The sequence below is a fragment of the Solea solea genome, chromosome 7 (assembly GCF_958295425.1).
Source record: "Solea solea chromosome 7, fSolSol10.1, whole genome shotgun sequence".
Lineage (NCBI taxonomy): Eukaryota > Metazoa > Chordata > Actinopteri > Pleuronectiformes > Soleidae > Solea > Solea solea.
This window is the reverse complement of record NC_081140.1, coordinates 27,565,172-27,588,705: the sequence shown is the minus strand read 5'-3', so window position 1 is coordinate 27,588,705 and position 23,534 is coordinate 27,565,172. Positions and strand designations below refer to the sequence as shown.

At 40.2% G+C, this 23,534-nt stretch overlaps 1 protein-coding gene across 5 annotated transcripts in view; it reads right to left on the bottom strand.

Annotated features, from left to right (window-relative positions):
- The window catches only part of igsf9ba (immunoglobulin superfamily, member 9Ba), a 77,287-nt gene that overhangs the window by 8,786 nt on the left and 44,967 nt on the right, over positions 1-23,534 (bottom strand). For 2 of the 5 annotated variants that reach the window (XR_009240875.1, XM_058633568.1), the window contains exons 6-20: positions 22,457-22,598; positions 21,242-21,387; positions 19,007-19,149; positions 18,396-18,536; positions 17,206-17,325; positions 16,947-17,097; positions 14,489-14,612; positions 13,746-13,921; positions 11,688-11,914; positions 11,519-11,603; positions 10,944-11,105; positions 10,779-10,824; positions 7,630-7,716; positions 3,226-4,848; positions 1,129-1,171 (exon numbers count right to left, since the gene is read on the bottom strand). Coding sequence is in view for 4 of the 5 variants with exons in the window: in XM_058633568.1 (XP_058489551.1) it covers positions 1,159-1,171; positions 3,226-4,848; positions 7,630-7,716; positions 10,779-10,824; positions 10,944-11,105; positions 11,519-11,603; positions 11,688-11,914; positions 13,746-13,921; positions 14,489-14,612; positions 16,947-17,097; positions 17,206-17,325; positions 18,396-18,536; positions 19,007-19,149; positions 21,242-21,387; positions 22,457-22,598 (3,386 nt within the window). In the remaining variant the exon portion in view is untranslated. The remainder of the gene's footprint in view (positions 1-1,128; positions 1,172-3,225; positions 4,849-7,629; positions 7,717-10,778; positions 10,825-10,943; positions 11,106-11,518; positions 11,604-11,687; positions 11,915-13,745; positions 13,922-14,488; positions 14,613-16,946; positions 17,098-17,205; positions 17,326-18,395; positions 18,537-19,006; positions 19,150-21,241; positions 21,388-22,456; positions 22,599-23,534) is intronic. The other 3 variants (XM_058633565.1, XM_058633567.1, XM_058633566.1) reach the window with 2 other exon arrangements.

Here is a 23,534-nt window from a genome sequence, read left to right as displayed (position 1 = left end):
ATATTGATATCTAAAACGGTTATATTGTCTTTCAGTACTAACATTCTATAATTTATCACTAAATATGATTGCTAACTTCGGCAGATATTAGAACATCTCTAATATCGTCGGTTGACAACTTGCTCAAAATAGTCAAGCTAGCTTATTGAATATCAGGAATAGAGCATTTAACTAGCATTAGCATTTTGGGGGTGCATTACCGCCACCTTCTGGACTGGAGTGTAAAAAATCTAATCAATAAACAGCCGGATTTGTAACATGTGATAACACTGTGGAAAACTAAAATAATGACATAACTAACAATTAATTTTCAAATACTTAAGTATGGGATGCTAACATGGACTTTATTACCTCAGTAGTAAAGTTCTATAATTTGTTGCTAACTACGATTGCTAACTTCGGCAATGACTTTGGCACTGTGACTATACTTACAGAGCAGAAGGTACAACTCTAGGGAAACGTGATAACACTGTGGAAAACTGAAAAAGACGAGATGACTAACAATTAATTAACAAATACTTAAGTATGCTAACATGGACTAAATTACCTGAAATTCTGCTCCTTTAAACAAAAACATCCCTTACTGTGTGGATTGTTAAAATACCAACCACATTATTTATCAACCACACCCCTGAAAATTTCACGTCAATCTCATGATGTTTATCAAACTAAGTCTGTTGCCAGTAGGTGGCGCTGTGACTATACTGATGTGTTCATCTGTAGATGTTTGCTAATAGAATAACTTTATAAGGTTGTATGATGTAATAACGTGGAAAATATCTACTAAAAATGTAAAAATAATCTTGCTATACGTTTTACTTTTCATGTGTTTTAACATTTATTTTTCACTATTGACGCCAAATGTTCGATAGATACAAGAAAAAAGTATTTTAGAAACCAATTATGTGAATAATAAGTGAATGGGTTATAAATCACCTGCACTTGCTTTAGAGGACAGTCACAGGCCATAATAATAATAAAAAATTGTGTCTTTGGCTTGTGTCGTCTCTGAGGACGACACTCGATTTGTCTTTAAATGATGGAGGAAATTCCTCTAATGGATCGTCTGACATTAAAAACCTTCAGGGAAAAATACGCACAACATCACTTTTAATATTAACAACTTACCATGATTTACGATAACAGACCTGGTTTTTTTCACAAGAGCCATCTGTTAATGACATAATAACATCATAAAGACTAACAGATTAGAAAAGTGACTCATTTATTCATGATTTATCAAAGAGCTGCAACTGTAATGGCTTTAATGAACGTAAATAAATGGCCTACAGATTCCTTTTTGAACAGCTATGAGCGACTAACACTTTGTAAACGAGAAAAATCTGTGGCGTGTTAATATTTCATCGCCCCCTGCGGCTAAGAATGTAAAATAACAGGGCAAAGGTGCCTCAGCTGCTATGTGTACAATATTTATAAATGCCAATTAATCATTAACAGACATAACATATTTCACGTTTGCAAATGTGGAAATAATGTACTCAAACCATAAACCGTAAACCATAATTTACAGCTTTTAAAAGCTTTAGAAGTGTGACCTTATTAGAAAGTGGTACCATTTTTGTTTTATTTGTGTAAATTTGATAGCATAATCGTGTTTTTTTTGCTTTCAATCAGTGATGAATCTAATCAAATTTGATTCATATCAAGCTGTTATCGTTGCTTCAATTCAAAGTTTCATGGGGGGACAGAAAAAAAATATGGCACAGTTTAAGCAGCTTATGTGTTTTTTCCCTCTAAATCTTCCTCCAGTCCAAATTTGACTTCAATTTTTAAAGTTACGATCAATATTTTATGAGATCAAATACGAGCTATGAAATAATAAAGACCAAAATACGTCAAATCAAAGTTTTGAGACGTGTTCGTTTTTTTTTTTTTATGAACTGACACAAATCTGTGCTAAATGCAATTACATGCATTCGGCGTATTTATATTTATATATGTATATGATATGCATTGTAATTAAGCCTGAGTAGAAAAAAACCCATTTACAGAAAAAAAAGTTGGGACGCTTTCTAAAAATTTAAAGAAAACTAAAATCTGTCATTTGTTAAATTTTGTTAATTTAACAGATTAGCAGAAACGTTTTCTCCCGACAAACCTAATTTACAAAAATATAAAATATAATAGAATGTGACGCTTGTTAAACACTCAGAAAAAGTTGGTAAACGTTGTAAGAATGAAAGGGGTGTGAAGGTTCTGGAAGGTTCCACGATTAGCAGAGGTGAGAAAATTGGGTATAAGGGAGAACCTACCAAAAGACATGTGGTACGTTCATCTTGGCAGTCATCTTAGAATCCTATGTCAGGGTCTGTGAGGCTCTTCCAACTTTCCATGTTGGAAATCCAACTGGAGGTGGCTTTCCAGTTTCCAACTACTGACTAGAAACTCGGAAATTCCGACTTTTGACTATAACAGGAATGTATCATTAGCCTTTGTAAGCAGGGATGGGTCATACCTCACCATTTTGGGCCAACCTATGTGAGAGACTTGACAAAAAATACTACCCCTATTCGAGTAATACAAAGCTAAATGCAAATCGGTGAAATATTCCTTTAAGACAATCCACCACTGCATTTAAGAAACTGAGTTCTCAGGACCTGAGCTCAGTAGAAACACGTCCTGCGTTTGATTTTGGGAAAACAAGAGTCGGGTTCTACTTGCCAAAGACCCTCCAGACCAGTGTGTGTGGTGGGTATGGAGGAGCATCAGTGCTCACGCCATGGGTGATCTATGAAGGTACCATATTTATTCCGTACGATATTTTAATACTGGAGACACATTATGCTCCTGTCAAGACCAGGAACTCCATGTGGCTTCATAGACATGGAATGTGTGGCTTTGACTAGTCCGTCTGAAGTCCAGATCTGACTTGTGTAAAGCACATCATGAAGAGGAGAATCACTCCCAAATGATTGTAATTAAAGAAATGGTGTGGTGACCCAGTGGTGAAGTTTCCTCTGTAGTTTCCCAACTTTTTCTGAGTGTGTTGCAGACATCAATGTCCACCATTTTGTCTGTAAAATAAAAGGTCAAACCTCTTACCAAAATAACACATTTTAGTTTCTATTGAAAGTGTCCCAACTTTTCTTCAAATGGGGAGAATTTAAAACTGTGGAGGAAGTCTGGACTAAAGAGCAGATGTGGAGACAAGTCTCCTCTTTAAGTAAATGTGTGACTATTCACAGCTGGAGTTGGATCACCTACCCTGAGGCTGAGATCTGGAGCTGTGGGGACTCTGAGGGCAGCATCTCCTCCTCTGTCCTTCTCTGGGATGGCCTCTGCCCGAAAACATCCCTGCCCTCTGAAGGGGGTGAGGGGGACTGGGAGGGGTAACTGGCTGCGGTGGAGGCGTATGACAAGTGGGCACGGTAACTGGGGCTGGGCTGCATGCTGCCCTGGCTCTGAGTGGGGGAGGCGCTCAGGGATGACCTGCGCGAGAAACTGACAGTGGCCGAGGGCTGCCGGCCGATCTCAGGCATCTCCAGAGACCGAGAGGTGCGGAGGATGCTGGGGCGCGGAGGAGGCCGCACCAGAATGTCTGGAGAACCTGGCTGGGTGCTAAGCGGGCTCTGGGAGAGCGGAGAGAGGCGAGAGGGCTGGAGGACGAGCGGCGGGAGGCTGGGGTCTGCCCGGCGCCCCGCCCTCGGGCTGAGCCAGGACTGAGGACTACTACTGGGGGCTGTGCTTGGGCTCCCTGCACGGACTGCCGGGTCGGGGTAAGGCAACACTGGTACACCCACACCGTGGGACGTGTGTCTGAGCTGGCCGAGACTTTGGGCCTGTTGCATAGCTAAACGCCTAACCGGAGGCCCTGGGGGCCTGTCTCTGCCAGGGGGAGCCACAGGAACCTCCAGCTGCAGGAGTCCAGGGCTTGTTGGATCCTTCAGGGAAGGGAGGTGCAGGCGACTAGGAGGAAGAGAGTGAGGAGGGTAAGGGGGAGGGTCAGGGAGATCCTGGGGGTGATGTAAAGGATGATGAGGTGGGTATATGAAGCGTGGACCCTCCAGACCCAGGAAGGGCAGCTCGTGAGGCTGCCAGCTGTCTGGCGAGCGCGACGGAGGGCTGTGAGTGTGAGACAGAGAGTGGCCAGAGGCAGTGTACTGATGATGCTCCAGCTCCCCGCTCTCTTCTGGGATTGACGGGTAACCGAAGGGGCCCTCGGCGGTGCCTGGGGGGGAGGATAGAGCGGAGCTACGTGGGCTGATGTCAGGCATATAGAATGGTGGTGGAATCCCTGATTCAGCACGGCTGCCTAGATACCCATAGAACGGGCCCTGGGGGAAGCCCCTGTAGCGGGAGGCCGGGGCCTGCCCCGAGGCGTGAAGAGCACTGTCTGCAAAGCTCATACCTTCCATGGCCCTGTGTAGGCGGGGGCTGTAGGTGGGGGGCTGTGTTGACTCCAGGCTGGAGGATGTTGGAGAGAGCTGGGGCCGCAGCGTGGGCATGATGGGTGGCAGCGGCCCGGGGTCAAAATCGTTCTCCTCGTCAGACTGCCGGAACTCGGGGTACATGTCAGACTCCTCGGCAAAGGGGAAGCCCTGGATGCGGCGCGGTGGTGGGCTGGTATCAACCACAAAGCGGCCGTCGGGGCCACGGCTTATCAGCTCGATAGGTGTGGTGACCTCTGCTTCATGCTTAGAAACGCTGTATTTCTTGCTGGCTATGGCACGCTTGGTTTTCTTGTAGAAGGAGAGCTCTTTGTCTTTTTCACTCTGAGGGCTGGGCAGCTTCCTGACATAAAGGCCTGGTCCATGGGAACCCTCCGAAGAAAGAGAGCGAGGACGAGATGGAGGGGAGCTCTCTGGACTTATCTTCCCAGATGATAACCTAATGGAAATAAATGCAGAGAAAACAAATTGGCTTGATTTAAAACAAAACCAAAGGAAGCTTGTTAAAAAAGTTATTTAAAAACTATAGAAAAACTTCTTAGGCTGTAACTTAATCAGTATTTCTAAAGGGATAAGTTTGATTTTTTTTTTTTTAAGTGTGGCTGTATGAAGTATTGACCATGTACACCACTGTTTCCAGGGACCAACCTGGGAGCCAGACACTCACATGGCTGCCAGCAGGGAGGGGAAGGAAAAATAGATTTTGACCACTCAACAAAAGGCTCACCTAATAAAAGATATGACTGTATAAATCTTAAGAATATATGTCACTTTCTCTTGCTATTAGGTGGCATTTTATGGCTGGAAAATGAAGTTTGTAAATGCACCAAAGTCCATAGAGAAAATCAGCGATTTTACATCACAGCACACAGGAGTTGTTGATTCACTTCTGCCTCCGTCAGTAATTTTAAATGTGTTGTCTTGTGACTTTGGGGTTTGAAACCCTTCATTTGGATTTACTGTAGTGGCACAAACTTACCAAATAAGACAGCAATAAATAAGCAGTTCCTGTGTTGCTGCAGTTTAAAAACACAGATATTCTCTACGGGGTTTGGTGCAGGAGGATGAGTGGTTTATCAAACTTCAGTTTCCAGCTAGAAAGAGGCTGTCTAAGTGTGAGCAATAAGTGATAAAAATAATAATCTTAAGATATTGTAGACTTAAGGTGGTGTAGATTTTATGGGAACTGAGGTGCATTGTCAAAATCCCATACAACCACACTTCAAAAAAACCCTGAAAGATCCCTTTACACTGATCAGTTGACACGATACAAAGCCAATGCACTCTTGTCCACACAGCCATAATGAAGGGTATTATAACAATGACCATTTTATGACGGCAGCTAATGAATCAAGCCAGAATGATAGGACGAGAGGAGGAACAATGACGTAACCGGAAAACACTTAACGACTGAACCTTTAATCTTCTTGTCAGCATGAGATCAAATTTCCATATGCTGCACCAAATTATGACGTGAGCGAAATAAAAAAGCAGATGTCATCTAACCAGGCCTCAATTTTCTCACACCAGGAGCAGCAGAGTGGACATTTACCGGATCAGTGAATACATCACGTATATATTTACATTAGGGACCATTCACATGCATCTTCTAAAAAAAGCATAAAAAATGCTTTCTGTCAAATCAGTCGTTGCTAAACAACCACAACCTGGGAGCTGCTGAGATGACTCTAAAGCTGTAGTGCGTAAATTTTCAAACCTAAATTTATATCTGCTAAGACGAATCTGGTCCACATTTCTGTCCACAAATGCCTGCTACATTCAAACCATTGTAAAATGAGTCGATTAAGTCTGTCACTTCACATGACTCTCTGTTTTCTCAATATAGCTGTGTTTAGATCTCATGTCGCCCACAGACACAAAGTCATTGATTTGTTTTATGCAAAGACAGACAGAGGCAACATTGAGCAGGTGAAGGACAATGGCTGCAAACAGAATATAACTGAAAACACAAAACAGCGTCAACAAAAAGATTCAGTGCTTCTTCGTAAGCACTTCTTGTCCCCACCCGCCTTTTCTCTGCTGCTGTTTACACACAAACGCTCCCTCAGTCAGGTCTGACAAACCTGTTTCCAAATGAAGGATGCAGCAAATAAATAATGTTACATTGTTTCTGTTTATGAAGATCAAACAGATTCAGAATAATCAACAATCAACAAAAGTTACGCACTGCAGCTTTAATTCACATTAACAGGTAGGACATTTTTGGCGCTAAAGGTGGTAAGAGGGAGTTTTTGACACTACACAAAAAATAATGAGCAAAAAGAAAAAAAAAAGACGCACTGCAGCTTTGAATACAAAGTGGGGTGATATAAGCCCCACCTGTCAGAAGAACAATAAAATCATACTTTCCATGTTATTATACTTTCATTTGGGGGTCCTGACCTCAAATTTATATTTTGTTCTCTTGGTTATAGACGTAATTCCCTGGTAATACAGCAGGTAGCAGCGTTGTATTATACATGGCTCTTGAAATTCTATTTGGAAAAGACTAAAAATTATTGTGTGAATGATGTTGGTTGAAAAAGATTTCAGGTAAAAGTGAAATTGCTGTTTATACAGGTGGGACATTTTGGCTTAAGGTGGTGAGAGGGAGTATTAGACACTACAGAAAAAGTAATAGCGCAAAAAGAAAAAAAATGATGCACTGCGGCTTTAAACTAAAAGGTTCCTCGCTTAGTTATAAATGTAATTCCCTAGTAATCCAGCAGGGGACACTGTTATATTATAAGTGGCCTGTGAAATCTATTTGGAAAAGACTAAAAATGATTATCTTTATGATCGGGAATGATTTTGCTTGAAAATAATTTCAAATAAAAAAAATTGCTGTTGACACAGGTGGGACATTTTTGGCGCTTAAGGTGGTGAGTGTGAGTATTGGATACAACACAAAAAATGATAGAGCAAAAACAAAACAAAAAATTAGGAACTGGAGCTTTAGTCAGATAAGTGTTTGTGCACATGTGAAAGGCCCCTAAAGAGTGCATATATACAGTGTTGTACTGTTACATGCAACTGAATTGATGCTAATAAAATCCCTGTGGTTTGCATGTGAAAGTGCATGCAACAGGACCAGCGTTTGAATTCGCAAAAAAGAAAAAAAAGAATAATCCTTGTCAATAGTCGTTGATCATTTGTGTGCAGTGCATTAATTAACCATGCAGCCGAGCCAGTGCAGTGCAGTGCAGTGCAGCACACTCACAAGGGGCTGGCGGGTGGGGGCATGAAACTGCTCCTGGCAGGCTCGTCCCAGCAGGGCTCTACCCCGGGCAAAGGGGTGAGAGGAGGCCTGCGGTGGGAGACAAACGACACGGGCCTGGTTCACCTTTATCTAAGTCACTATCACTAACTCACAGGTCAGTGTCAACGCCCTGACTCTGCCTGGTAGAGCTGCACCGAACAGTCAAACTGACATTACTTTCTTTACATGTACAAATGCGATATGATTCATAACTGATACAACTCATCGTTTTTGCTTCTTATTTTAATGAAACCCCCATTTAGAGATGAGTTGGGACACTTTCTAAAAAAAGCAACAAACACTCCAAAAATACGAAACAGGAAGTGGATTATTTTCTACCTGTGGCCTGATTACTGGCCCCGCCCTTACTGTTTGCACCTGCTACTTGTTGCTATGCCCGCCCCTTGGATCTCTGCCAGTTGGTCTATTCAGTTTCTTTGATATCGTACCAATATTTTTTGGTTTTTGATTTTGTGCTATTAACCCTACAGGCTGCCTTTATCGTGTACGTTTTTTGTGTGGATATTTTCCAGAGTAGAAAGATCTGCTTTTGGGTCTTCCATTTTGAGTTTGCTAACACAAAGAAAATATTTTCAGTGTTCTCCTAATGTACATGCTAGATTTTGTATCTTTTCTTGAAAACAGTCTTTGGCACGTATATTCTGACGTTACCATTAGATCACCCCTAAAAAACAGAAATTTGGACTTGTCTGAACCCGTTTCTACTGTCTTTCAGTTCATCTCAGGTAAGATTTCCTTCTCTTTTTTTGTTTTGTGTTTGGTGCAGGAAATAATGTCTGTGTTCAAAAAATGAAAAGGGCAAAATGGGAAAAACGCGTCTCCACAATCCAAAGCTCGTCTGTTAGCTGCTCCAGTTTTCATCCCCTCACCTGTTAACAGTTCACTGTGGAACTTTCCAGAACAAACTTTTCAGTCTTCCAAACTATCCCAATTATTTTATTTTATTAATTTTATAACCTCACATGTGCTATTTTTTTGTTCTAAATTTGCAAATATACAATCAGCTTTGTCAGAGAAAACACTCAAAGTCTTTTCTTTGTGCTCTTATCTGTTGGAAAAAGGTTAAATTCATTCAACAAAAATAGAATTTAGTAATTATTGCATTTTTTTTCAAGTGTACAAACTGTTCTAGATATGGGGTTTGTACCTAATTTAAAAAAATGTAATCTTTAATTTGCATTCTGTCCAATAAGAAAACTTTCATCTTAGCACTATTTTGAATATAATGCATATTATATTTTTAATTATATTGTTAAGTGTGCAGCTCCACAGCCTGAACTATTTGAACAAAAATAGACAAAGGCACCTGATGCTCATGATTTTCCCCCTGAAGTCAAACATTTACTCTGAAATGGGATTTACACAGATTATTGTCATAAATGAGATCGTTCTGAAGATTTGAAACGCACTTGTACACAGGTAATACACACACACACACACAGAGAGACACACACACACACATAGCTGAAACTGTACATTAAATGTGCATCGTTTAACACAGAGAATCATGCAGAAAAGCAGACAGTGTTTGAGGTTAAAGAACACAGATGGATCAGAAATCGATATACACACACACACACACACAGAGTTCTGCAGCTTTGGCAAAAAAAATGTCTGAAAAACGCTGACGTGGCTGCTTTTATTAACTCTCCGTCATCTGAGACAGAGAATTTGCTGCTGCACATGATTCTCTACACCATCTGAAAACAACCTCAAACAATTCATATAATAAATATACTAAATAAAACATTAACTTATTCTTCATTTTACTGGAAAATAGACAATTTTGTGTCATATTTCTTTTTGAAGAACCGCGAGCAAACATCTGTCCCACCAGTAGGTGGAGTAAAAGCCCCGAAGTAGTCGCCAAGGATAGTCATCTGAGCCTCGACACCCCAACTCCCCTGCTCGACGGACCTTTCAGCTGAAGCATAATTTTCTTCTTCTTCTTTGGTAGGAATGCGATTTATTCCCTGCGTTCAGACTTGTACCGCCACTCGCTGGTGAAGTGGGATACTACAGGACCCCGACACGCGAGTACACCAGGGTCATGCGGTCATGTGTGCACGGAAGTATACCACAGGCTTTAGTGCTCACGTGGCACAGGTAGGTAAACACTGATGTATGAATGTGAATATTTTCTAATCTCGGAATGTCAACATTTTCTAATCTCTGAATGCGTATGTTTTCTAATCTCGGAATGTGAATATTTTCTAATAACTGAATGCGAACGTTTCCTTATCTCTGAACACCAACATTGTCAAATCTCTGAATGTAAATGAATATTTTCTGGTTTCACAAAAAATCATTAAAACTGAAAAGACTTCCAGGTTTGGTAAACACTGATGTAGGAATGTGAATATTTTCTAAACTCGGAATGTCAACATTTTCTAATCTCTGAATGGGTATATTTTCTAATCTTGGAATATGAACATTTTCTAATTTCTGAACACCAACATTTTCTAATCTCTGAATGTAAATATTTTCTAATCTCTGAATGTGATTACCAGGTTTGGTAAACACTGATCTGCATTTTTCAACATTTGCCTACATTTTATAGACAAAAGAAAACTTATGATTAATAGACATATTACCCGATTCTAAATGTAATCGTTAGTTGCAGCTCTTTTTTATAGGTCACACCTTCAAGCTTGACTAAATGTGTTTTTTTCTTTCTTCTTATGTGTTGTTGTTTCATTTTATATCCCATATTTTTATGTTTTTCTATTATTTTTGTTCAAACCAAGCAAACTTTGAACTGTGACACATTTCCAAATTCCACAAATTCAATCAGATTCTGAACCTTTTCAGGACTTTTTTTTTTGCTCAGGTGTGTTTATACAGGAAAATATACATATATATATACTGTTTATAATTCCATTAGATTGCTTATAGGTTGTGCTGAATAAAAGGATATAAGACGCTCTATGTTGCACATTTTTGTGTTCTAAGAGTTAAAATGTGTGTCTCGTTACAGCATTTATATGAGGTCAGATTTTTATAAAAGGTGCAGAGAGAGGATGCACAGCAGCAGCAGCAGCAGCGTCCTCAGGTAAACGACAGCAGCAGCTGAGGTTGTCTTTACTTACGGAGACTCGATGCTTTTCCTGAAGTGTGTCACCGACAAGGGAGGATCTGAGAGGACAAAAAATATGCCTTTATTTATAAATATAAGCCTTTTCTTCTACGCAGGATTAGGACAAAGTCAGAAACATGGATGGATGACGAGAGCGGACGTTACTTTAGAGACCGACCTGGTTTACGTTTGAGTTTGCGCCGGTGTTGTTTATTGACGAAGCACGCCGCCAGAGTGCTGAACAAAACTGCCGCTGCCAGGAAGCAGATGGTCGCCACGACGCCGGCCACCACGGGCCGAGCCAGGCCTTCTTCAGGTAACTCAGCAGGAGGGAAGGGATCTGACGATGTTCGGAAACAAAAGAACAAAAATCTGTTTTCATTTCTGTACGCAAGAGAAACACATTATTTACTATTTGATTCAGAAAAAATTGTGCATTAAAATGTCAACTCCATAAAAAAGAAGAAATTGAACTCATCAATTAAGAAAAATACAGCAGCAATTAACTTACTTCAGAAAACCCCAGGAGAAAATTGTTTAATTAAGAAAAGGACAGCAGGACTTTATTTTTAAACGATTCCACCAGAAATGTATGTTTTACAAAGAAAGGAATTTCTTTGATTAAGAAAAATAGAGCAGAATTTAAATTTAGCAAAAGAAATTCATAAATTTATTTACTTTTTTGAAAAATTATCTTGTTAATTCAGAAAAACTCTTTTGTGTTCATTTTACTGTGAAGAAACGTAAACTGACCAGTGCTGGACACGCCCACCACGTTGCTGCTCTCACTGATCAGGTCGTCCATGACGGCCATGACTCGAAACTCATACCAGGAGTCCTGTCCACACACACAGGTGATAAATTAAAGTTATAGCGTCACAAAAACTGGTCAGGCTGGTGAAAACGTGGATTTGTCACTGACCTGAACGAGGTCTTTGGCGATGAGCTCGGTCTCCGTGGACGAGATCAGGTCATCCAGAACCTCCCACCTCTCCCCGAGACGAAACTCCATGATGTAGCGGTCGACGGGTGACGAGTGGTTGGCCGGCGGGAGCCATGTGAGGAGGACACCGTGCTGCGTGCGATTGGCTGTGAGGCACCGTGGTGGAGTAAGAAGCACCAGTGGTTCTGGGGTACCGAGAGGAGAACCTGAGGAACCCAAATGAAATTCATCCAGGTCATTATTACATCTTCAAGAGCAGTTTCCCAAACTTTCCATAGACCTTACTTTCAGAAGAAACAAGTAACCAACGAACCAACCAGAAGATAAGAATTACTACTAGCCACCAGGGGGCGACTCTACTGGTTACAAGAGTAATCGGGAAAATTAGCTTCTACTTCTTATTGTTATCAACCTTATTTTCCGCACAAACATGTAAGTTGACATCCGTCATTATTTTTGTGCGAGACTTCCAATTTGGCGATTCTGGTCAGTAGCTAGCTAGCTTTACACGGCAGCAGGACAACAACTTTAAACGATAAAATGACTTCTAGAAAAACAGGTATCATACGTGTGTGAGTCAGGGGTCGCTATGACAGTTGGTTTAAGCGAAAGACTTTAATGGAACAGGACGGGAATATGGACATGAAGCGCTGTACGAACTTTTTGTATCTGTGTGTATAGAAATGCTACTGAAGCACTCTAGAGTCTCTATGTCTGTATCCCATACCAGAGAAGTACAAATAACAAATTTGTACGTAATTAGTACGTGTTAACTAATTTACGGCTATAACTGTAAAACCTAATATTTGGTTAATGAATAATTTCCAAGAAATGTTCTGGTAAATTAGAAAAAAACTAGTTTTATTTTAAACATAAACACATAAATCTATTTAGCAAATTTACTTGGGGACCCGAAAATATTCCCCCGCGACCCATCTGTTGATCCCAGACCCAGTGTTTGGGAACCCGCCGTTCAAGAGTTCACGCCTTTGTCCTTTCTGCAAATTAAGTCACACACTCTCTCTTCTCTCTTTACTGCTTCCCCCAGTTTTGCTGAGTCACCAGTTTTTCACACACACACCTTTAAATTGGGCTTGTGAACGCGGCGGAACAAAGACTGAACCGGCAGAGCGACGCCCTTGAGGCGTGACGCGGTTTTAAAACACGCAGGAATCTAAAACATGTTAATCTGTTCCCTTTTTTTAACATTTTTTTTAAAGCACGTTATCTTGTAGCAGCTTAATTTTAAGATCTCAGACTTATTTCTTTTCCTTTTCCTTTCTCACCACAAAGAAACGTGGACAAGTCAAACACAGGTGGATCAAACACCATGGACAAAGAAAATGCCGTCTCTATTGTCCGTGCTGGTTTTTAAAGGTCCACACCTAAATGGAACGGTGCCATCTTTCACATCATTAGTTAGTATCTCAGGTTTTCAACAGGGCGGCGTGTGTTTATTTAAAATGATTTATTTTATTATAATTATGTCTTCATTTAAAATGATTTATTATATTGTAATTATGTGTTTATTTAAAATTCTGTTTAGTTTGAGCTTTTTATGAGTTGTCTTTCAACTGGAAGGTTGTGGATTCAATTCCTGGCTATGCTCGTCTACATGTGTCGTTGAGCAAAGACACACCCATGATGCAGCGTGTGAATGTGAGTGAGTGAGTGAGTGTCTGAGAGTGAATGAGTGAGTGTGAGGTTGTGGGTTCAATTCCTGACTCTGCTCGTTTACATGTGTCGTTGAGCAAAGACACACCCATGATGCAGCATGTGAATGGGTGAAAACTGTAAGGTTAAAGCCGCTCATCAAGACTAGAAAAGCTCTATATAAATACAGACCATAATACCAACTCTTCTTCTTCTTCTGATTTTATTTGGTAGTTAGAGGAAATGTAGTGGAGTAAAAGTGAAAGTTGCCAGAAATATAAATAACAAAGTACAGTACAACAGTACAACACTGTACTGCTGCAGTATATATACCAGGCCTGTATGTGGCCCTGTGTGTGTGTGTGTGTGTGTGTGTGAACCCACCTGCAGTGTTGACTGTCACAACTTCACTGAACGGACCGGTGCCCAGTTTGTTCTGCGCCAACACACTGAATTGGTACTCAGTCCCAGGCTCCAGCCCAGGCACCAGCAACCAGGTCTGAGCACCAGAGACCGGCATGGAGTGCCAGTCATGAGGACCGAAGTCTGTTCTCTTTGACCTGATCACCGTAAACAAAACAAAATCAATAAGATTATGATTAAAATATGAGACTGCAAAAAATGGAGAGTAATGGTCTAACACAGAGGTTCTCAAAGCCTGGGTCTGGACCCACAGATGGGTCATGGGAGACTACTTTTGGGTCCCCCAAACAAATTTGCTGAATATTTGCAACCATTTATTACAGATTTATTTATTTGTCCGGCGCCATGTCTTCATGTGTCTTGGCATGTTATTGAAACCGGACGTTCCTATTGGACGATTCCAGCTCTCATTGACACTGGCGTTCACCCATAAGTGCCATATTTTAACGTCTAGTTTCCTTTAAATAAGAAATATGTTTAGTGTTTAGTTATACTGTACGTTCATTTTCTCACAGACTTACATTCACAATTAGTTATTTCTGCGACCAGCAGAGTCATCCCCTGGTGGCTCATTGTTACTTCTTATACTGGGAAAAATGCATACATTTTTCATATAAAATCTATGCTAGAAATCATTTAGTATTCAATTGAAAAATATTCTGATCTTTTAAAATATGTTTTAAGGTGAAGTGAAGAGCACTCACACTGGACCGTACCACACGGAGAAAGTCTGCTCGAAGCCGCCGTCGTAGCCTGGTTCCCAGGACACGTTGGCAGAGGTGGTTGAGGGTAAGACATGGATATTTCCTGGAGCGTGTGGGCTGGTTCCTGAGTGGATTAAACACACACACACACACACATTTAAAATCTCACAAGTAGCAATTTTCTTATCAAACATTAACGCACTTATAATTATTATTTTTTATCACTCGCAGTAATTAAAGCTACAGAGGTGTTAACATTTAAATTGTATATATATATATATAACTGCTAATTCTGAGTTCAAGTTTTAAAGGCACATTATGTCATTTCTGCTCGGTCAAAACTATAACAACAAGGTTGCAGGATCCAGATCCAATTTCGAGGCTATTATTATTATCATACATTCACCATTATTATTATGCTCTAATTAGGGCCCGAGCATGACCTATTGTTCCTGTTGTGATTATTATTTTTCTCCGGTGTTGCGCTAATTTTTGAGGGGGTTAATGTGCATAAAGACTCTTGAAATTTGGCACGGAGGCGAAAAATGTGATACTGGCATAGTGCACAATCCCGTTCATAGCCCCAGGGCTCTATAGCGCACCCAGAAGTCGGGTCATGGTCAGACAAAAGTCGTTGGATTGGGACGAATTTGGTGAATTCGTCTGGCTTACTCCGAGGTTTCTTGAGGAATTTTTTGGGAAAGTGGCCAAAATTTGCGTTAAATGCTAAATTTTATTTAGCATTTTATCGATTTCAACAAAACCTGGTGCAATCGTTGCTCTCATTATTCCAATTTTGAATGTACTTACATTCGCTCCGTCCAGTCAGAAGTCAGAAATGGCTAGTCATTTGAACAAACTCGTCCTAGCATGTTTGAGCTAGCCGCGTCAAACTCAGCCTATATGTTCTAGACAAGTTAATGATTAAAAGCAATCAAAGGATTGTCTCTACATCAAAAGGCGTGACCTCAGTGCTCCAACAAATTTGACATTGGCGGGAAAACTACTTTAAAATTCCACTTTTTGAGAGCTTTAACGTAAACAGAACTACATGAAATCACTTTCAGAGCTTTTATTCTGGAAAAAAATAGAATTGACAGTTAACCTGAACTAAATGTTTTGTTTGAAAAATAAAAATAAAATTAAAAACACTACTGTTGTCATGGAGACAACCAGGTTTGGGGAGTAAACGTCCGTAAAATAACTATTATCATATGTTAGGCTCAAATAAGAAGCACAACGTCCACATTATTGTTAGCTTAAGGCAGCAAATGTGGATTTTTTTTGTTTTTGAGGCACTTTTACCTAATGAAGATACCATGATTTGGCCCAAATTTTCAGTTGCTTACAACAACATTGGTCCTCGACCACATTTGACTTGCTAAGGGTTAATGATAATGAATAAATAATGAAAGACTTTTTAAGCCAACATCCTGTTGTGTGCTCACACACAAGTGGTCACTGTGGGAGTCGGCCAAAACGGTGACACGATGCTTGGACGAGGAAAGGAAATCATCCCCTCTTTGTGTTTTTGGACCGTGCCAAATTTAAAAAAAAATTAGCAGCAGGTCACCTTTGAATGGGACTGTAGTCGAAACACTGTCAGTGACATAATAACGAGTGTGTGGAAGGACAATAAAGACTTATTTCACATTTAAATTGGTCGGGAAAAGTTTTTTGGAAACTTCCTACGATGCTCGTTGAACTGTGACTTAAACACGTAGCGACTTCTGTGAGTGAACGCTAAAGAACAAAACAAACACACACTGCACAGTCTGGACCTGCATGACCCTGTCTTTGTCAACATCTCAGCAAATCAGTGTAGGAGTGAAAAAGACGTCCTTGACCGAACAGACACAGGCTGACGTGACAGGATTTTAAAAAGGAGGAGTGGACACACACACACTGTAATGCAACTGTTAAAAGCTATTACAGATATAATCAACTGATATGTTAATGTCGCTGAAGCAGAAATTGGGTCAAAGTAAAGAGTTTGAAGGATAAGAGTCACCTCCTCTGCAGAGGAAAAGAAAACTAACTCAAAAAGAAAGCGGAAAAAAAATTAATATATTCACTAAAAACAGTATTTATTCTATTTTTCGGCCATGAGCTAGCCTGAGTGAACCCAGCCGAGGCTGCTAGCGATTTGGTTTGACGCTGTTTTGGCTAATTATACATATATATCTCCAGAAAAGGGGAAACAAACAAATGTTTTTGTTTTTCCATTCCAAATAATGATTGTTAGCTATTTTGCCACACCATTGTACTTGTTGTACATGTCATTGTTCGCCTTGTCTCCTAAAGTAAACATAGTTAATGCTAATTTATATTTCTGTTAACTGTAAACCACGGAAGTATGGACTCCAAACCGGCTGCAACTTCATCCTGTGCTTTAAATTCTTCCGGAATTCCAATCGGATAGATCAGTCATTTAAAATAAGTGGGAATTTGTTCATACCGATAACAAGGATACGCGTGCTGGCAGTGATGCTAGTGACCACATTGGTAGCGACACACTCCCATTCTCCGTGGTCTTCCTTGCCGAGGGACACAAACTGTAAGCTGCCACTGGGGAGGATGTTGTGCTTACTCCTGCTCGGCTTCCCCACCTTCAATAGACATTTCAACAAAATTTTGAAGAAAAATTTTACTTTCAGTAAAATAATTTTACAAGTTTTTCACCATGACAGAAAAGATATTCAATCACTTTACTGCACCTTTCTCCAGGTGATGGATGGTATATCAGGGTCTCCAGAAGCAGCACAGGGGATAACTAGCTCTCTGCCAGCCTCCTGACGATACTCCCCCCCAGGCCTCACGTTAAAGTAAGGGGGATCCTTGATAAACATAGATGAAAATGCATCATGAAGGAATGAAGGCAAATTCTTCTGTGCTTAAAGCTGTAGTATGTGACTTTTTTGAAATTCCTTTATAGGTATTTTAGGCAGTGTAGCAAAAATACATAACTTTTAAATGTAGTCAAATGAGCTAACACAGTGCTCTAGATCGCGTGTCACCAGGCGACATTCCCACACTGCATACAGGAAGTGATTTGTTTTATGTCGAGACAGTTGGAGGCAAAGTGAGATAACAGCAATCAAGAAGGAGTTTGACTGAAAAGTTCACAAAACGATTCAGAAGAGAATTCTACTGCTGACAAAAACCTGATCGTTCAGTAGCTTTTCTTCTCGTTTCTGCCCACCCCAGATCTGCTGCTGTGTACACATAAACGCTCCCTCAGCCTTGTCTGATAGTTTTGCCTGTCGGGAGAACCTCACAATAAATGTATACCTTTTTTTTTACTATTTGTCATAATTTTTGATCCATTTTCTTCAGTTTGGCATAGAGCCAGCAGGTGGCAGTGTTGCATTGTAAATGGCCTGTGCAGGTCCAATCAGGAAATACTGAAAATCAATTAGTTTTGTTTTTTAATGATCAGGGTGGGTGCTGAAAAACTAACTGTTGTTTGATTGCTGTTTATACAGATGGGACATTTTTGGCACTTAAGGTGCTGAGTGGGAGTATTAGACACTACACAAAAAATAATAAAGGAAACAAAAAAATCAATGTTTCTGGTAATCAGTGACTGTATTATCCATCCAAAGTAAGTATAACCATCATGGAGTACATGGAAAATGTTGCATTTTTTTTTTTTTACATCAAATTTTTTTGAGGGGGAATTAAAACACCTAAAAAAAATGTTTTCTCATGATCATGTATAATGTTTAATTATAGTTTCTAGAACAGTTTTCAGCTAACAAAGTTATTTGTTATTAGTCTTTTTAAAGGTTTCATAGGGGTTAAAAACTCTTACGTAAAGGGCTGGAAAACATGTCTCTGGGAATAAACACTTTCTTAAACATACAGAAAATGAGAAACTGAGACTCAAACATTAGCAGGAGTGTACCTTTAGCACCAAATTGGCAGGGGGGGACATGCCCATGGTACCCAGGGCGTTGTAAGGCACACAGGTGTAGGTGCCCAGGGAGTCTTCTGTGGCCTCCGCCACCCGGATGCTTCCATCTGGCATCAGGCTCCAACCGGGGTACTACACGAAAAATGAAAACATGAACAATAACACACACTCAGGGAGTCCTGAAAGAGAAACCCATGAATATTTTTAAAAATGAACGAATCACGAGTTAATGATGGCTTTCAAACTGTGGTAGTGAGCTCCCCCTAGCGGTACTTGGAGGAATAGAAATACTTGCTATGTCCAAAGACATACACTATGTAAGCGGACGTGGTACTTTGACGGGGATTTTGTCCAGCGCATGGAGCGCATACATGCTCAGCAACTGACAAGCAAGAACTCCTGTTAGTATAATTTAGCTGACTCATCTGGGGTTCCTGCTAGCATGACATAGCTTGGAGAGATGCTACAAGGCTGTACATTGGACACTGTGCCTTTTTTTTTTACTGTATTCAATGGGATGAACTTTAGCTAAACATTTGTTTTATATGATTTTATACGATTATCCGTATTCATGTGCATTTGGGGCAAATGTTGACACTGACCTTCTCGACCCGCAGAGGATAGCCATCTTTCTCCCACTTCACTGATGTCACAGGTGGGTTGGCGTCCACCGGGCAGCGGATGATGCCAGGCAGCTTCCGAGGGACGTAGATGATCGGGGGCATGTTGATCACCCGGGCAGGATCTGGACGCCAAAATACAAATGTGAATACAGGACTGTGGTTGATTCTGGATATTTATTTTCTCCCTTAAAACCATATAAAATTGTCTGTATCTGTATTTCCCATCTACCTTTGGTCATTTAATAAAATATCCACCTTCCACTAGGTGTCTCTCAGTCAAAAAGAGCAACAAAAACATTGTTTTATGACTGTTATTGGTATTTAATTGTATTGGATATTTAGTTTTTTTTTTAATCCTAGTATGACTTTAATGGGAGTGACTCTAAAACAATGATATGAGCTCAGTCAGGGTTAGTGTTCATACTTTTTTTCCAATGTCAAGCACCTTTTAAGCACTTTCAAGGTACATTTTTATGATTTTCCAGGACCGTACAGCTGTAAATAAAAATGTGTGTAAATGACAAATGTATACAGATTTTATACACATTTAGCGATTAATACACTTTTGCCTAAAACAGAAGTCCGTCATTAATAAGTGACCAAACCCTGCGATCACCGAGTTAACTAACACATAACTAGGGCTGCAACTAATGATTATTTTCATAATCAATAACCTGTTGATTATTTCCTTGATGTATCCATTTATTGCTTGGTCCAAAACATGTCAGATTTAGCTGACTCATCTGGGGTTCCTGCTAGCATGACCTAGCTAGGAGACATGCTACAAGCTAAAGGCTGTAAAAGCTGTGCTCAGACTCAATCAATAAATTATTTTATAAATTTCACATTTATCTGTTTAGTGAATAACAGTTTTAAAGGATACACAGTTTCAGAAAGATTTCATGAACAGATAGCTAATCTTTTAACTGACTAATTGTTAGCAAGAACTCCTGTTAGCATAATTTAAAGGATCTCATCTGGGGTTCCATGCTAGCATGATATAGCTAGGAGACATGCTACAAGCTAAAGGCTGTTGAACAGAGCAAAGAAACCAGAAACGATTCACATTTAAGAAGCTGAAAACGGTATTTTATTGTTCTGTTGTTTTACAGTTTATTTTTATTGTTTGGTTTCAGGTCTCATGTTTCTACATCCTCCTGAGAACCAAAGGGAAAAAGTGTCTTCCAATTTTCTTGTTTTTGTATGATTTCCTACTATCTTACCTCTGGAAATTTTAGCGGTGATATTCCTGGACACATGTTTTCTTTTTTGGTATGTTTTGTTTATTTATCTCTGATGTACAGCTGTTGTCTTTCATTAAAGTGCTTTATCAATGCATACCAGCAGGTGATTATTCACTTTAAGTGCATAATCAAGTATAACTATTTCCTTTTATCTTCATCGTCTATAAAATTAAAATAAAAATCACCTAAATTTCACACAGTGGAACCTTTAAAGGAGACTGAAAGTGTGTATTTTGTCCCAGAGACTTATTTATTCCTTCATGTAGTGAACCAACTACAGTTTTTACACCTGGCAGTCTCACAGATTTGTCACTTTCCCAGCATTTCATCTGAAAATCAAGCACTTTGAAGGATTTCAAGCACCTGCACGAAACCCTGCATAGTCAGTCTTTGCAGGAATTGTCCCGGATGCCGGTTTTTCCTTCTGGTCTGCTCAGTCTGAGGCCAGTGATGAAATCAGTGCCTGCAGTGCTGTGAAATCCCACAGCTCTCCCTCCCTCCCTCCCTCCCTCTCTCATACCGTAGCACAGTAATCAATGACCAGCAGCAACTTGGGAGCAAATTAGCTCAACGTGCGCACATACGGCTGACGGTGGAGCGAGCGGGAGAGAGAGCAGCAGCTGATGAGAACAGGGAGGTCAGCGTTTGAGATTTTGGAGGAGACAGAGAGGGAGAAAGAAAGAGACGAGGGAGGGGGAAAGATGGAGACTGAGGGACAAGGCCCCGTTTCCATGTTTGGAATGAGGCTGAAGAGTCAGATAATAATTCAATCATGGAGAGAGAGAGAGAGAGTTCTGTCTGCCACGTCTGACCTTGAAATTGTGGAAAGGTTACGTTGCATGCTGGCGACAGAGCAGCAGCAGCAGTATGGAGGCTGCTGTGTTATCTGCTGCTGCTGCTGCTGCTGCTCCTCCTTCACCACCCCCTCCCCTCCACTCCACTCCACTCCTGTTGCCACAGTAACACTTACACTGAACAGTCAGGTAGGCCGATGCTGAGGGCGAGATGCCGAGGCTGTTGCTCGGGCTGCAGGTGTACTTCCCAGCATCCTCGGGTTTGACCCGGTAGATGAGGAGGGTGCCGTCGATGAGGATGCGCACTCGCAGCTTCAGGTCACTGCAGGAAGATCAGAGGTTTTATTTCATTTAATTTTATTTCATTTTATCTAATTTAATTTTTCATTTTATTTTATTTTGTCACAGCATGAGGACATGGAGTTGCAGTAGCGTGCCATAAGAGGGCGGCAGAGAGTCAGAAGAGCAGGCTGCTGCAGCTTTGAGGAAGGAACTGTCATGGTCGCCCCAAAAACCAAAAATCAGTGCTGCCTTCTTCTTCGTCTTCTCTGCCCCTTCAAACCGTTTAAAATCAAGCACAGCCACAATGAAAGCTCATATTCTGTTTGTTTTATTTTGTAATGGAGCTGCTCTTAAAATTAAAATCACAGTTTTACCCAAATAAATCATCAAAATACACGTATGAATCACATGTGGGTAGAATGAAATGACAACAAAATGGCTGATGAAGCAGAAATTCCCTAGCCCACCCTTACCCTTAATCTAACCCTAAAACCAGGTCTTAATGCATCACAGGAGATTTTTTTGTGGCCCCCTCAAACTAATTTGTAAAATTTTCCCAACCTTAAATATTTATATTTATATGTTTTAAACCAGTGGTTCCCAAACACTGGGTCTGGGACCCAGCAGATGGGTTGTGGGAGATTTATTTGGGGTCCCCGTCAAAACTAATTTGTTAAACTTTTCCAACCTTTTAATTAAAGATTTATATTTGTATGTCTTAAATCAGTGTTTCCCAAACTTTCTAGATGATGACCCACTTTTTAAAGATCGCAATGTAGATCACGACAAGAGCAAATTTGTGCTAAATGTAGCGACTCATTTGCAGACATGACTAATCTTAACTAATCTTAATTCTAACCATAACCACAACTCAAATCTTAGTCCTAAACTTTACTAGTTCCTCGGAAATTTGAGGTTTTGCCTCATTGGGATCTTACCTTAACCTTACCTCAATTCTAACCCTAAAACCAGGTCTTAATCCTGAAAATTGTCCTCACAAAGACAGATTTGTCCGTTTTTTGGACCTCACAAAGACATAAACACAAGAACACACACACACACACACAGACAGTTACAGGAGCACAGAATGAGTTTGATCATAACTTTACTTCTTGAAGTAGACGTTGTCCTCCTCCCAGTACCAGGTGTAGGTCAGGTTGCCAGGATACGCCTCCGCTTGGCAGGTGAAGAGTGCATTCTGGGAAATGTTGACGGTGGCATTTTCAGGCGGTGACACGATGTATGGAGGTCCTGAGAGAGACGGGAGAAACTTTAGTTTGCATTCATAAACTTCATAATACGGCATATAAACACACAGGTATCACATGCTACTAATCCGGTGGTTCCCAAATACTGGGTCGGGGACCGCAGGATTTATTTTTGGCTCCAAAAACAAATCTGTAGAATTTTCCAAAAATTTTGAGTTAAGATTTACATTTGTATGTTTTAAATCAGTCCTTCCCAAACACTGGTCCGGGGACCCACAGATGGGTCACGGGACATTTTTTTGGGGTCCCCCAAAACTAATTTGTTCAACTTTTGCAACCTTTTAATTAAAGATTTATATTTGTATGTCTTAAATCAGTGTTTCCCATACTTTCTAGATGGTGACCCACTTTTTAATGATCGCAATGTAGATCACGACAAGAGCAAGTTTGTGCTAAATGTAGCAACTCATTTAAAGAAATATCTGTATGAATATATCTAATACCATTTAGACGTTTTTCTTGTTTGGTAAATCAATCATTTTCCAATGTTCAATAAATTCATTAAAACATAATTTTATCCATGAAATTGTTTCACAAACTTTCAAACAAAATTGGTACAAGGAAATGTGCATTTACTGTATATGTGGAAGAGAGTAATTAATACGGTCAGTTCCCAAAAAAGAATTGCCAACTATTCTGATGATTAATCAGTTTGAAGTTTTCTGATTTTTCAGCTTCTTAAATGTGGATATTTTCTGGTTTCTTTGCTCCACGTGACAAAGAAATCATTAAAACTGAATCATTTTAGTTTATGGACAAAACAAGACATTTAAGAACATCATCATTTCCAGGTTTCCACAAAACAAATACGAAAATAATGAATTACTTGAAGGTCGTCTGCTTCCACTATAGGAATGTGACTTTCTCTGCGACCGCGAGCACGAGTCCATGTTATTTACAATACATCACGTCGGTGTGA